Source organism: Caloenas nicobarica, chromosome 1 (assembly GCF_036013445.1).
Source record: "Caloenas nicobarica isolate bCalNic1 chromosome 1, bCalNic1.hap1, whole genome shotgun sequence".
In the NCBI taxonomy this organism is placed as follows: Eukaryota; Metazoa; Chordata; class Aves; order Columbiformes; family Columbidae; genus Caloenas; species Caloenas nicobarica.
The window spans coordinates 83,131,920-83,145,991 of record NC_088245.1 but is presented as its reverse complement, the minus strand read 5'-3'; the positions used below and the strand labels follow the sequence as shown (position 1 = coordinate 83,145,991).

The following is a 14,072-nucleotide window of genomic DNA, read 5'->3' as shown; positions in this document are numbered from 1 at the left end:
GACTTTGAAGAAAACTTTGATGTAAAAGGTAATTAGCAAAAAGGGATGTCAAGTCTGGCAATGTAGAAATGGGAAGTAATGATGTGATAGAACTTGTATTTCCAAATAACAATGGACAGTCACTGACTTTTATTTGAAAACAACAAGGGTTAGTATTTTGAGAAACCATAAGTTTTGCATTTTTAAGTCACATTAAGTACCGCATTGTGTTACATTTTAGAAAAGATTCACACAAGTGGAATAAAAGGAGCTGCAGGAACTCAGATCCACAAGTGGTCTGGCAAGACACTTTGCAAACTAATGAAACTTTTCTGAAGTGAGAAGTCAAGCAGAAGAACAAACTAACCTTTCCTGAAGATAAATGTAATACTGTAGATTAGGAGATAAAAACATCCTTAGCATTACAGATTTCTCTGAACATTTTTAATAGTTTTCTTTGCATAGTTGTGTACTTTGTTGAGTGATATAGTTTAATAAACTAAAAATAATAAAGACCTCATGGTTAATGACTTTTAATTCTAAAATTTTAGTATGCATTATTAAAAAACAAACAAAACAAACAAAGTCCCACCTTAGCCTTAATACAGTCTGTTTTACAGGAGGTTTATCGTTTCTAAACAACATTTTTCAAAGAAATCTAATCAAAGTAAAAATGTTTCCATTAGAGATCTAAAAAAACCCAACCTACTAAAAGCATAAATCCAAACCTATCAGAAATATTACAGTTAAGTTTGTTTTATTGTTATATTTGGGGTTGTGTGGGGTTTTTGTTTGGTTTTTGTTTTTTATTGTTTGGTTGGTTGGGGTTTTTTTTGTGTTTTTTTGGTTTGGTTTGGTTTTGGTATTTTGTTTTGTTGGTTTTTTAACACAACAACAAAACACAAAACAAACCCCACTAGTTTAGCCATAAAGGTCATTATAAAGATAAATATAAAATAAATAAAGCTGATCTCTACTCACCTTTTATCCATTATTATATTTTTTAATTGTCTGAAATATCTGTCCTATGCCCTCCCTATTACTGAATACAGAATCATTAAATTTCTAGAGTTATGACAGTAGTCATTACTGTGAATGTTACTATGTCCACAAACAAGCCCAGGTTAAACTCAGTAGCCCACACCCCACCCAGTCAAACACAAGTAAAAGCAGTTCTGAACAGAAATTCTGAAAATGGATAAGTGGAAGTAAATGACAAGTCAGATTATGACAGTCAGGTCTTATTCCTCAAATCAGGCAACAGTGGCTTGGGGCATTGCAGACTAGACTGGGAGAATAATCTTGTCTGCTCTCAGCAAGTACAGAAGAATGATCTCATATATCCATTTCCATATCTGGATTCAATTACTGTAATCACTATAAAATTGGTCTTTCCAAATTATTTTCGTAATTACCAAGCATCATAAAAGCCTACTACCGAGAACAAGTGTTTGCCACAGTGCTGTGCGGCAGTGGGCTCCCAGAAATACTCACGTTCCCCGTGCTCCGCGGCCCAGGCAGACCAGGCCGCCACGCGGCTTCTCACATCCACCTGGGTGATGGTCCCCGGCGGCACAGGGGCAGGCGCCCGCGGCGGTGGCGGGATGGCACTGTCGGCTTTGGATATCATTCTAAGGGAAGAGAAGAAAGCCCACAAGTGACACTTGAAGGAGAACCACTCTGTTTTCTAGAGCTTAATCAAAGATGGCAAGGAGGCTTCACAAGGACCTCTTCTACTGTTGAATACTGAACATACTATGGACTTGCCAAGTAAACGGTACTCAAGAGCAGGATGTGTAAATATGTTAAACACAGTAAGAAACCCACTCCATGATGGGGTTAGCAAATCTTCATCACCTGGCCACATGGAAAAACCCCAAGCAGTGCCACAGAACACAACGTCTAGAGACCTGACAGTTTACTCAGGTAAATTCAGTGGCTTGGGTTTAGTAGGTGGCATTTTTACCATCATATGCAGTCTACTGGCTGGACTTCCATTTTGTGTGAAAGTTTTCATTAGAAGCTATCTCTCCCACATCTCAAGTTGAGGATTGAGGCCCTAAATTAGGCAGGTTGTCAACCATCTGTTTCTTAAAATGCTACCAAGAAAAACAATCATATTTACTGGCTGATTTTCCTTTTCATAACGGTGTGCTCATCCTGTGTTTATATAAATACATCAATGTTCCCACCTGCAATTTTCCAGTTTTCTAGTTCTTAGTATAGTATTAAATACCATAAGGAAAGAGATCTTTGAAGTCATTCTGTAGATCGATACCAACAGACAAAAAAATCCCAACAACTCCTGTCATACACGCATCCCATCCTTTCTCCATATCCCTATTTAAAAGCAAGATGTTCACCTTAAATTCTTCTCTTTATAATCCCATCTCATTCACGGCAACAGCAACACAGAATGTCAAGTCTTAATTTGTCTTTGGATACAAAAAAAAAAAAGTTTCCATATTCCAGTCTCCTGGACACCCTTCCCCACACATCTCAAGATTTTATTTGTCAATAACCTTCCGGCAACTCGATAATGCAATGCCAGGAAGGAGGGTGTCTCCTGGTGACCCAGTGATGACATGACAGCCAGTTACCGGCACTAAGCTGTCACGCACGCATGACCTCGTAGCTTCATAGCCCTCGGAGACCACCATCTCAGATTATTTTACCCACCAGATGTACTGACCTACATTCATCTACCAGTTAAATCTCATTAGTTTCCCAGCACATCTAATGTATTTGAATCTTTCTGGATTGTCTCTTTGTGCTTATACCTGTCTGTTACAGTCCCACAGACAGTAAAGTCTACTTCATTTTTACCTGCAGACACAGTTCAGTTTTTGTTTTATTTTTATAGGAGTGTCCATTACAGATTTCCTAGAGGAAAACTTCATGTGTTGCACATCAGAATTTAACAGGTAAACTTATACATACAATAGCGACATTTTTACTTAATGTTGTTTTTTTTTTTTCCAGCAGACACTTCTCTATCTGGACCACAAAACAAAGTGTTATCAATATTATCAGGACACAGATACCTATTAACTTTTCAACAGGCTCCCACCATTACCATTCAGTATCTATTATATTTGTGCTTCTGTTTCTAAATCTCTGTTGGCTGTATCTTATTTCTGTATTAATCATCTCTGAACCCAACAAACTCTTTTCCCCCACATTTTCCAACTAGCAGAGAAGTTTTTGCTACCAGGGAAACAAGGAGTCTTTGGCATAGTTAAGCAGGTAGACAGGAAGATTATTCAATCATCAGCTGCTATTTTATTTAATGTGTTTAGATCCCCAGACTTTCGATCAGAATCTTATTTACTTGGAGTTCTGGGGTATTTATGTTCTTAATTTAAATTCTGAACTACTTGGCTCATGTGCAGAAGTGAGACATGCAATGCCATTCCCTTGTAAATGGTATTTATATCTGCTGTTCCAGTCACTAAGGTTGAATCAGAAAAGGTAAGAGTGACCCTAAAAATGAAGAAAGCATGAGATAATTATTAAAGCAAGGCTTCTACATGTGGTTTTGAAAGTATATTATCAACTAGCAAAAAAAGGCAAAAGACAGCAGGCATACTGGGAAAGCTTCTGAATACTGTAACACTGCTTGGTGATCCTATATACTGCCAAGAAGTTTTTACCTTAGTGTTTCAAGCCTCTTCTTCTGTTTCCCACTTTTGCTGTCACTGATTGCACTTTCAATATCTTCATGAATAAAGCTAGCCTAAAGAGACAGACGCAGAAACCATCAGTTATCAGCTACACTATCCAGACATATGAAATACACATCTACTCATACTTCTCATACTTTTTTTTTTGAAGCATCTTTAGATTCCAAATTCCCTTATGAAATCCCATCTATTTAAAAGTCCTGAGATAAATTATTTTACATACAAACAGAATGAAGAAACACACAATGCTATTGTTTGGGAGTAGGCATTTTTGTCACTGTTCCAATCTCAAGCATTATCAGAAGAGGAGTATGTCACCTAGATATCAAACATGTCTGAACAGCTGTAATTATCTCAAATCAACCATTATTGCATAAGATATTTTTTTCCCCTGTGTGCATATAATTTTTGTTTTTCTCAAGCATGAGAGGGGAAAAATATACTATAAAAAAACCCCAACAAAAACAACAAAAACTAAAAAACAACAAACTGCTATGGATAGTAGCAGCATAAAGGACCAGGAAAGTAACATGTAGTGATACAGTTTTCTTTGAGAAATAACAATAGCCTCCAATTTCTCTTTGATTTAATAGCAGATGAATTTTTCAGAACACTTCCTAATCTGTATGTTCCCACCTCTTCATAACTGCAGTCTGCCTCCACCAGTGGCTCACAAGTGAAATTTTGATGCATGTCTAAGGCATTATTTTAATAGATGTTGCGTTAAATAGGTCATGGCTTCTCATAGGATTTAGAATGCTCTGTTACATGTCTTCAGCTGACAAATTAATTTCCTACACAGGTTGTCAAAGCCTAAATCTGTCAGTGTCTGGCTCACTCTACAAGATCCATTGTCTTTCTTGGCCCACTCACGGTGGAGACGTACGTGACTTCTGCTTAGACCAGAAGACTTAGTTTAATTTAGGATCTAAGGAGACTAAGGGACTTCTCAGGCTATAATGAATTGCACTCCAGAATGTGGATATAGAATAAATTAAGGTTAAATAATTAATAGAAAAAACTTAAACCCAGAAGAATTCAATTAATCATATTCTTGTTATTTATTATTAAACAATGTTTTGTTTAAAAACTCTTACTATACCAATTTCAAAACAGTTGTACAATGTAAATTAGCAATCTGTTAAGACAATGATATGAGCTACTCTGAAGGAATTTAAAAAATTCTCATGAAGTTATCAATTGGAATGTAAACAAATACCGATTATAGGTACTAACGTACATAAATTAAAATTCTAAACCTGAAAATAGAGAAGTATTACAGAATACATTAAAAATATTATTTATGCTTGAAGGAAATGTTTTAATCAGAGATTAATCTTTTTCCTTGTTTTGCCCCTCCTGCAAGTACTATTTTCCTTTTCATTATCTCCCCAGCAGAGCAGAGATGAAGAGAGGTGGGAATGTAGAGAAGGTTTTATTGCTTATTGACAAAAATTTCAGAAAAAGGGGAGACTAGTCAATACTCAGATGAGTTCTTTGCAGATTGCAAGATAAATTTGAGATAACCAAAACTATTCTACACTACTTTCTTCAGAAGTGTGAATGTAAACCATATGCATATTGCAGAACTTTATTCATTTGGAAACCTAAATGAACAGCTGCAGAGCCCAAGAATCAGTATTTACAGTAACACAGTAATATTTGCACATGCGCTAAAGATTCAGCTTACTTACAAGACTACTCTCTTGCAAGACATACTGTGCTACATTTACTAACATACTCTAAGTACTGTTGATATATTAAATCCATTAAAATTAAAGCATATTTGTAAGAATAAAATAACAGAATTCTTTTCTATGAATCAGCTCATTTGATTTTATCCACTATATTTGCCAATTCAAAACATTTCCCCTTTTCAAATAAGTCATAGCAGATATTCATTACTACCTTACCTTAATCTCATCACATTGGAAAAGATGCAAATCAGGTTTGGTTTGGTTTGGTTCTTTACATATTAATGCAAGAATTGAATTGTAATTGCATGCATTCATCACAGCTTGGCAATGCTGAATTGTGCTTAAAGGAAAATTCTCCAGTTCATTCTGCCAGAAGAGGGAAAACAAAACAAAATAAACACAAAACACCACCTTACTATACAGTGTCTTGATCTCAGAAAAGCTGCATGAGTTAAAAAGGGAAAGTGCTAATAAGCTAATTAAAACACTGAATCTCACATACCTCATTTTTCTGCATGTTTCCTTTTTCTCTCTCTCTCTGAAAATGAGACTGCCACTCACAAATCTTACCTTTGATTCCAAGTCCACCAAACTGACAGCTTTGTCATCCACTTGAAGGATCATATCTTGAGTCCACACTTTGCCTTTGGCATCCAGCAATTTCAGCTTCCTTATTCCATCATCTACTGTAATCATTGCCTCTTTGCGGTCCAGAACAAAGGTGGTCAAGTGCTAGTAAATGGGATGTACATTTGAAAAACAAAGTAATTTTCCCTACTGCTAGGCAGTATCAGTATTCAAATTGGCAGGAAAGAGCAATACAAATTATTCATGAATAAAAGTGCCTTTGTATATGACAGATCCCACCAATAAACCATAAGAGAGGTTGTTTAGTCAATAATGTCATTTTAAGTCAACAGATTTTTGTAACTCATGTCATCCTCTGTCACTTCCTCACTAATGTAAGTCATTAGACTTGAAGGCATATTCTGACATCTTTGAGGTATCACAGCTAGAATTAAACCCTGATTATTTAATTAGTTTTCTTGAGGAGTGAAAACCTGTCTCTCTTGGCAAGCTAAATACAGGAAGCGTCAGCAGAGGCTTCCCAGAAACACCCTGCCAACATACCTCTACCACCACCCTGACCTGGAGTGCCCTCATCTCTTCCAAAACTGTCAGTCAGCATGCTGATGGCAACAACGATGAGCTTGTGTCTAACTGGGATACCTTATGGACAGGCTAGTTGCTTCTTTTAAGCAGATCACAGTAGAAATGTAGTATACTATGTACTTTTGCTCACCATCAACTGGAATATTCTTCAGATTCAATTAATGGTCTAGAAATTAAATACTACCTCACAGACATCACCTCAACTATTTTCCCTTTCATTATGGTTTTGACAATTTCTCCTTCAACATGTCATGCCAGACAACACATAGAATTATTTCATTTTTGCCAGGCATAAATCCAGCTTCACATTTTCATTGGAGACCTGGTTAGACTCATTCAAGCTGAACCAATTTTAATATATTTCTGCACACCTACCTTCTAAATAACTTTAAAAAAAAGATTAAGTGTTCTTAAGTGTTTTTTTCTTCTATTGCAGGATAACACCACTTAGTTATGACAAAAGACAGGAGAGTATATACAAGCTGCATATAATCAAAGTATTTAAAAGAAGTGAAACAAACTCTCTACTGACTGCTCACACAGGAATGTTTAGACTCCAAATACACAAACACAAGCATTCATTTGCAATCTGATCATAGAAGTACTTGAAGTTAAGACTCTTCTGCATATGATCTCACAATTTATAGCTAATTAAAAATCCAGCAAAAAGGAGCTGAGAATCTGTGGTATTTGCAAGACTTGGCTTAACCCATGGTAGTGGTCTGATGGCAGCGGGAGAAAGTTTGTGCCAAAGTAAGATTACAGAATGAGACATTGCATCCAGAAGTGCTTAACAGGCTATATACGGGCACCCAGGTTACTTTGCTGAATATTTTAAATGTATCTACTCCTTGATAAAATATGACAGCAGCACAGAGTAATTCTGCAAAGCAGCTTATGACAGGAACTAACATACTTTGTACTTCACACTGAGGAGGAATCTGCGCAGGCAGAATGTATTTCTTCAACTACTACATAGTAGACTAACTGGGGCTTGTAGGGGTTAATACTCAGCTCTTTCTGAATGTTCTGTCACCTCTGCTGATTGTAATTGATCAAAGTATTTATTTTAAATATCATCCAGTGTGCCTCACCAACAGGACCAGGTTTTTCAGCTCTGCCTCATCCTTGCAACAAGCCAGGTTCAGAGACAGGGCAGCATAACATGTTGAATTGATATCCCATTGACAAGTCCTGTCCATTTGCCAAACTACACACAACTTTGATTACACTCTTCTACATCAAAATTTCAGCTCATTATGGCAAAGCTATAGAATTTGAGACATTTCAGTGTAATCTATTCTGAAGTGACCTCAGGCTGTCACTTCATGTATATGCCTTCAAGCATATGTATCTTCAAAAGTCATGTAGGCAAAAATAACTGTATGTAACTGAAAGCTATAATTGGTATATCACTCCTCATCTTACCTCTACATGATATTGTGAAGTTTCGGATATGCTGCTGGCACTGTCTCGTGCATAATTCTTTCTTTGTTCTAGAGATGGGAGGAAAAGAAAGAATAATCATTCATTCATCATGCTGTTTTGAATACTTCTCAGGGACACTTAAAACTAGCTGTATATACAAAAGCAGAAGATGAGCTGCTGATAATTTCTGTATTTCGACAGAAAAAAACCTTCACCCCCACATAGTCCAGCACAAGGATCATACTTACGTCAGTGATGTTAAGAGAGAGCTGGTGGGTGCAAACAAAAGCGAGTTATCTCATCGCAGTGAGTCAGGACACCGGAGGGGAGCCGTGTTCTGACTGAAAATGCTTCATTGGGAAGCCTGATTATTACAATCACTGGCTTCCTACTTTGGTAACAATAGGCTAAGCAGGATCAGGCTTACTGAATTTGTATGAATGCATTTGAAAGTATAAATATTTTCTGATATACACATTAAATCTGCAAAACAACAAAGCCATACACAAACCTGAGTTGTCTCATCCTTTACTTTTTCCTAAAATATTCAATTTGATGAATTACTAATGTAGAAATATGCATGGAAAGGGGTTAAAAAACCAACCAAACAAACCAAAAACACAAAACCAAAACCAACAAACAAGCCACCAAACACACATCCGAAAGATATCTGAAGAGCTGAACAAAACACAGTGCTGCAAAATCAGAAATGTTGTTTGCCTTTTACTCCATACAATATATTAATATCAAACCAGGAGAGGAGGGAAGGGAAAATGCAAGACGAAGACACAACACACAATCACATTGCAAAATAAAGAATTCAGATGAATACTGAAGAAAACTTTTCAACTTTAGTGGAAAATACTTGAATGCAGCATCTGGAGCATTTTTCTGTTTTCTGTTCATTTGTTTTTGCCATAACCACTTAAAGTGTCTGATCTGGAAAACCAGGAGCTTTGCCTAGGGAAAGAAGTGCCTAGGAGACTTGGCCAAGAGATGTCCAGGGAAATGCTACAAGAAGGAAATTATTTTCTCTCCATTACATTAAATAAATAGATTTCTCATCTTCAAGTAAAATAGGCAGTTTCATAGAATCATAGAATCATTCCAGCTGGAAGAGGCCCTCAAGATGACTGAGTCCAACCATAACCTAACTCTAGCACTAAACCATGTCCCTAAGAACCTGATTTTGTTCAGAAGGGAAGTACCTAATCTGCATACAAAATCCATCAACTTTAGCACACTCTGAGTACTTGAGGGGAAAAGAAAAGTGTGTGATTCTGTTGACAGGAAAGATAAGTTATTTTTTGCAAAATAAAAAAATGCTGACTGCTACCAAGCACATGATCTGCGTCACAGAGAAATCTGCAGTGAGGACACCATAAATGCCACACTGTAAAAGGCTCTTCTGTGACCAGGGGTCCTTCAGGCAGGACTTTTGGGTGCTGACAGATAAAGGAGTGCCCTCATTTTCAGGTGTCACTTCTAGAAGTATTTGTCACCTTTTATAGTCACAGCCATTTATCTCTCCATTTCTCAGTGACTTTCATGAAAGAAAATAAAATTTCTGAAATCTGTCACTGGCTCGAAGCCCCCCTCCCATGATGACAAACCCCACTCATGCAACAGAGCCGCCCTCCTACTGTACAGCAGCTACTTAGTTTTGCAAGAGAAGTGTGCAGTGCAATCAGCCAAACTGAAGAACGCCATGGATCATCAGAATTTTTAACTGTGTGAATATTTTAAAATAGATGTCTTAATTTAATTATCCATTGTTCTGAAATCCCAGGGCAGAGGATTTCCATCGATTCCAACTGTAACTACTATTTCTGCTTTTGAACCATGTTAAAAGAGGTTTTTTTGGTTGATTTCATTTTTAATCACAATAGATACACACACACATGCACATCCAACAAAACAGTCAGTAATGCAGTACTCTCTGATTTGCTACCTTTCTTTTTTTGTTTGGATGATGATCTGAAGAAGTAAAGTCCATCTGTTCCTAACAAAACAAGGGAATTGAAAAGCAGTATCTAGTTTAACTCCATAGAATTATTTGCATCTCCAAGGCGATCAGTTAACAGTCTTCTGTTATGGACTGTAAATGATAGTTAAATGCTGTCCGGTAAGAAAGAATATATGCTTAAAAGAGAAGTAACTTGATTCAATTAACAATGCACAATTAACAATAGTCATATCTGACTGTTCTTTTTTTTAGCTGAATAGAAGTATTATTTTTAACAATATCAAATTAAACCAGGATAAGAAATTTTATATTCACTGTAAGGTTTATAAATCACACAAACAAGAGTTGTTTTAAATAGACAAAGAAATCCTGGTATATGTAGAGGTTCCAGAGGAATGAAAAAGCAGCGAGTAACTTTTGCAAGAGAGTTCTTGCTCTGCTTCACAAAAATTTTGTCCTGTGTTAAGACAGGATATCCAAAGCCATTGATAGCACTGATTAACACATCCTCTTCCACAGAGCAGCACAACACTCAATAGACAAGAGGGCAAGGTTTTCAACACACTATGTCATGGTGAAAACAATAGTGTTTATATAAGAAACAGAGCTTTCTAAACTATAAGAAAAGCTGTGGTTGCCTACACTTGAGAGTCAAGGAATGCCCTTCAGGTTCCACATTCTTAATTACAACAGGACAGTAATAATAACTTCAAAAGAATTTCCAATTAGCAAAAATCAATCCATGTTTGTGTTAATAAACAAAAAGTATGGTCACCACAACAACTGAAAGTCCATACTGAGTTCAGCAACAATTCCTATTTACCTATTTACTTTTTTAATGCAGGTAGAATGATTATTAGAACCTGGTAGAGATCCAAGCTATCATTTATAATAGAATAGCATAGAATCACAGAATGTTAGGGATTGGAAGGGACCTCGGAAGATCATCTAGTCCAATCCCCCCGCCGGAGCAGGAACACCCAGAAGAGGTTACACAGGAAGGCATCCAGGCGGGTTTGGAATGTCTCCAGAGAAGGAGACTCCACAACCTCCCTGACCAGCCTGTTTCAGTGTTCTGGCCCCCTCACTGTGGAGAAGTTTGTCCTACCTTCCTCTGGGGCCTCAGGGATACAGGGCTCCTCAGGACAACCTCCGGCAGTATAGACAGAGACAAAGAAGGCATTCAGTAACTCTGCCTTCTCCGTATCTTCTGTCACCAGGGCACCCACCTCACTCATCAGTAGGCCTGCACTGCCTCTAGTGTTAGTCTTAACTGCCACGTGTTTGAAGAAGCTCTTTCTGTTGTCCTTGACCCCTCTCGCCAGGTTTAATTCTAAGGAGGCCTTAGCTTTCCTAGTTGCCTCCCTACATCCTCTGACAACAGCCTTATATTCTCCCCAAGTGGCCAGCCCCTCCTTCCATGATCTGTAAACTCTCCTCTTCCACTTCAGTTTGCCCAGCAGTTCCCTGTTTAACCACGCAGGTCTCCTGGCTCCCTTCCTTGATTTCCTACGTGTCAGGATGCTCTGATCTTGAACTTGGAAGAAGCAGTCCCTGAATGTTAACCAACTATCTTGGGCCCCTTCACCTTCAAGTACCCTTTCCCATGGGATTTCCCCTAGCAATTACTTGAAAAGTCCGAAGTTGGCCCTACTGAAGTGCAGGGTTGCGATTCTGCTTGCTATTCTGTTCCTGCCACATGAGATCCTGAACTCCACCATCTCATGGTCGCTGCAGCCAAGGCAGCCCTCAACCTTTACCGTTTCAACCAGACCCTCCTTTTTAGTGAGGATGAGATCCAGCAGCGCTCCTCTCCTAGTTGGCTCCTCCACCATTTGCATCAGGAATTTATCATCAATGCGATGGATGAACCTCCTGGACTGTGGCTGGCTTGCTGAGTAGTCCTTCCAGCAAATATCAGTTGGAAGGGATCTACAGCCACCAGGCATTCCAATTGCCTGACCACTTCAGCACTGACTGAAGGCAAAAGCATGTTACTAAGAGTGTTGTCCAGATGCCTCTTATACAGTGGCAGGCATGGGGCATCAACCTCTGTTTTTATTATCCTATAGGCCCCTCTATCAAATCCACCATGTAATATATGTCACTTATGCAGACTTGGAGGCTCCTTTTTCCAGGAGTACAAGAAAGTGATGCAATCTAAACTCTACAGTGATGAATTCAAATTAAAACTGGGGAGACTTCCAGGTCTCATTGCAGTTACAGACCAACCCACCAACCAAACAAAAAGAGGGTACCTCACAGGCTCTTAATTACTGCTCAGTGCTGCAATTTTTAATGTGGTTTTGGATGAGCTAAGAAGTAGCCTACAGCAGCTGTGAATGTTGTCAACTCTGCTACAGAGGAGCTGGAGGTAGATACTATGGGTAACTGCGACATTCTGAAATTATTCACCCTTCAAAATACATCTTCTAGTAAGTACCCTGCCATCAGGCAAAAGTCTTCCATTGCTTCTGGAAGGGTTTTTCCTCAGTTTTTGTTTTTCAACCCTTTCACAATTCAGTAGTTAGAAAGTGGGTCCCCTTTCCCATACAGGGTCATCCCAGCTGCTATAATAACTCAAGTTCCCTGAGAAAGGGTTTTCTTGGCTGCCTGGCATAAATTGCATGGAAGAAAGAATAAAATCCCCCCCACGGTAATATGAACATAACACAAAGGGAAAAAGGAAAAAAAGGGGAAAAAGGGAAAAAAGGGGAAAAAAGGGGGGGGAAAGGAAAAAAAAGGAAAAAAAAAGAAGAAAAAAGAAAAAAGGAAAAAAAAAAGAAAAAAAAAAAGAAAAAAAGACTAACATCTAGAACACATTCCCTTTCCCATGGTTTTTGCCAGTAGCTCAAAACTAAATCTCAGCCTCTGCATTCTCCTAGTGCCTGGCTCATGTCCCAGATTCTACCTACAAACCTCCACAAGTTCTCACCTTACCCTCACAAAGGAGGACACAAGCTCTTTTGCATTCCCTGTTGATGCACTCCACTGCCTTGAACTTCCGTAACATTGATATAAGCCTGCAAACCTGTTCTGCATCCTTCTCTGCCCAGATGACATACAAGTTTGCTGCTTCTTCCTACACTTCCACACTTCTACTTCCAAGCCAGATATATCTCAGCACATGACTCTCACAGTCTCTCAATCACAAACAGCTCCTTACTTTCCTTCTTTTCCAACACAGTTGCCCATTGTCATTCTTCTGGAAATGTAGCTTCCATCTCCTCAACTCTTTCACGTGTCAAAGTGGCTGATTATTATTCAATATCAAAATGACTGCTTTTACAGAAACCTTGAAAATGCCTCTTGACTTACTACATGATCTTCAAATGCAGTAATTCATACACTACTATTGAAAATAAGTAACAGAATTTGCTGACTTGCTGAACATACTGGGTCTGCCTGGGATGGAATTAATTTTCTTCACAGCAGCCTGTATGGTGCTCTTTTGGATTTGTGACCAAAAAAATGTTGATAACATAGGTATGTTTTAGCTATTGCTGAATAGCATCAAGACCTTCTCTATTTCTCACACCGCTGTTCCAGTGAGTAGGCTGGGAGTGCACAAGACATTGGGAGGAGGCACAGGTGGGACAGCCGACTCCAACTGACCAAAGGGACGTGCTATACTGTATAATGTCATGCCCAGCAATAAAACTGGTGGGTAGGCTTTCTAAAGTAGCCCTTGCTCAGAGACTGACTGGGCATTAATCTGTGGGTGGTGGTGAGTGGTGGTGGTGAGTGACTGCCTTTGCATTACTCAGGGTTTTTTTCATGTTTTTTTCTACCCTTCTCTCCCCTTCACCTATTAAGCTGACTTTATCTTGATCCATCAGGTTTTATTCTTGCTTTTGCTCTTCCAATTCTCTCCCCTATCCTGCTGCATGGAGGAGACAGGGGGAATGAGCAAGCAACTGGACAGATCCTTAGTTGTTGGCTGGGGTCAGCCCTCCACACGGAAAAAAAAAATTAATGTTTTTTATGCTTCATTTCACTCCTAACCCTCACGATCAATCTCAGCCTCTCACAGGTCCCTTCATGCATGAAGAGACTTATTGAATCTAAAGTGAACTTCTGCAACAGAGACTTCCAGATAGGATGCATAAAGCTATCAAAAGGATGAATAAAACTATCAAAACTACC

The 14,072-nt window shown here is 38.5% G+C and overlaps 1 protein-coding gene across 6 annotated transcripts in view; it reads right to left on the bottom strand.

Annotated features, from left to right (window-relative positions):
* Nucleotides 1–14,072, bottom strand: part of EPS8 (EGFR pathway substrate 8, signaling adaptor) — a 141,716-nt gene that overhangs the window by 36,984 nt on the left and 90,660 nt on the right. For all 6 annotated transcript variants that reach the window (XM_065636002.1, XM_065636010.1, XM_065635994.1 and 3 more), the window contains 5 exons: nucleotides 7,961–8,028; nucleotides 5,930–6,091; nucleotides 5,576–5,725; nucleotides 3,633–3,715; nucleotides 1,474–1,610 (listed from right to left, as the gene is read on the bottom strand). In XM_065636002.1, the coding sequence (XP_065492074.1) occupies nucleotides 1,474–1,610; nucleotides 3,633–3,715; nucleotides 5,576–5,725; nucleotides 5,930–6,091; nucleotides 7,961–8,028 (600 nt within the window). The remainder of the gene's footprint in view (nucleotides 1–1,473; nucleotides 1,611–3,632; nucleotides 3,716–5,575; nucleotides 5,726–5,929; nucleotides 6,092–7,960; nucleotides 8,029–14,072) is intronic.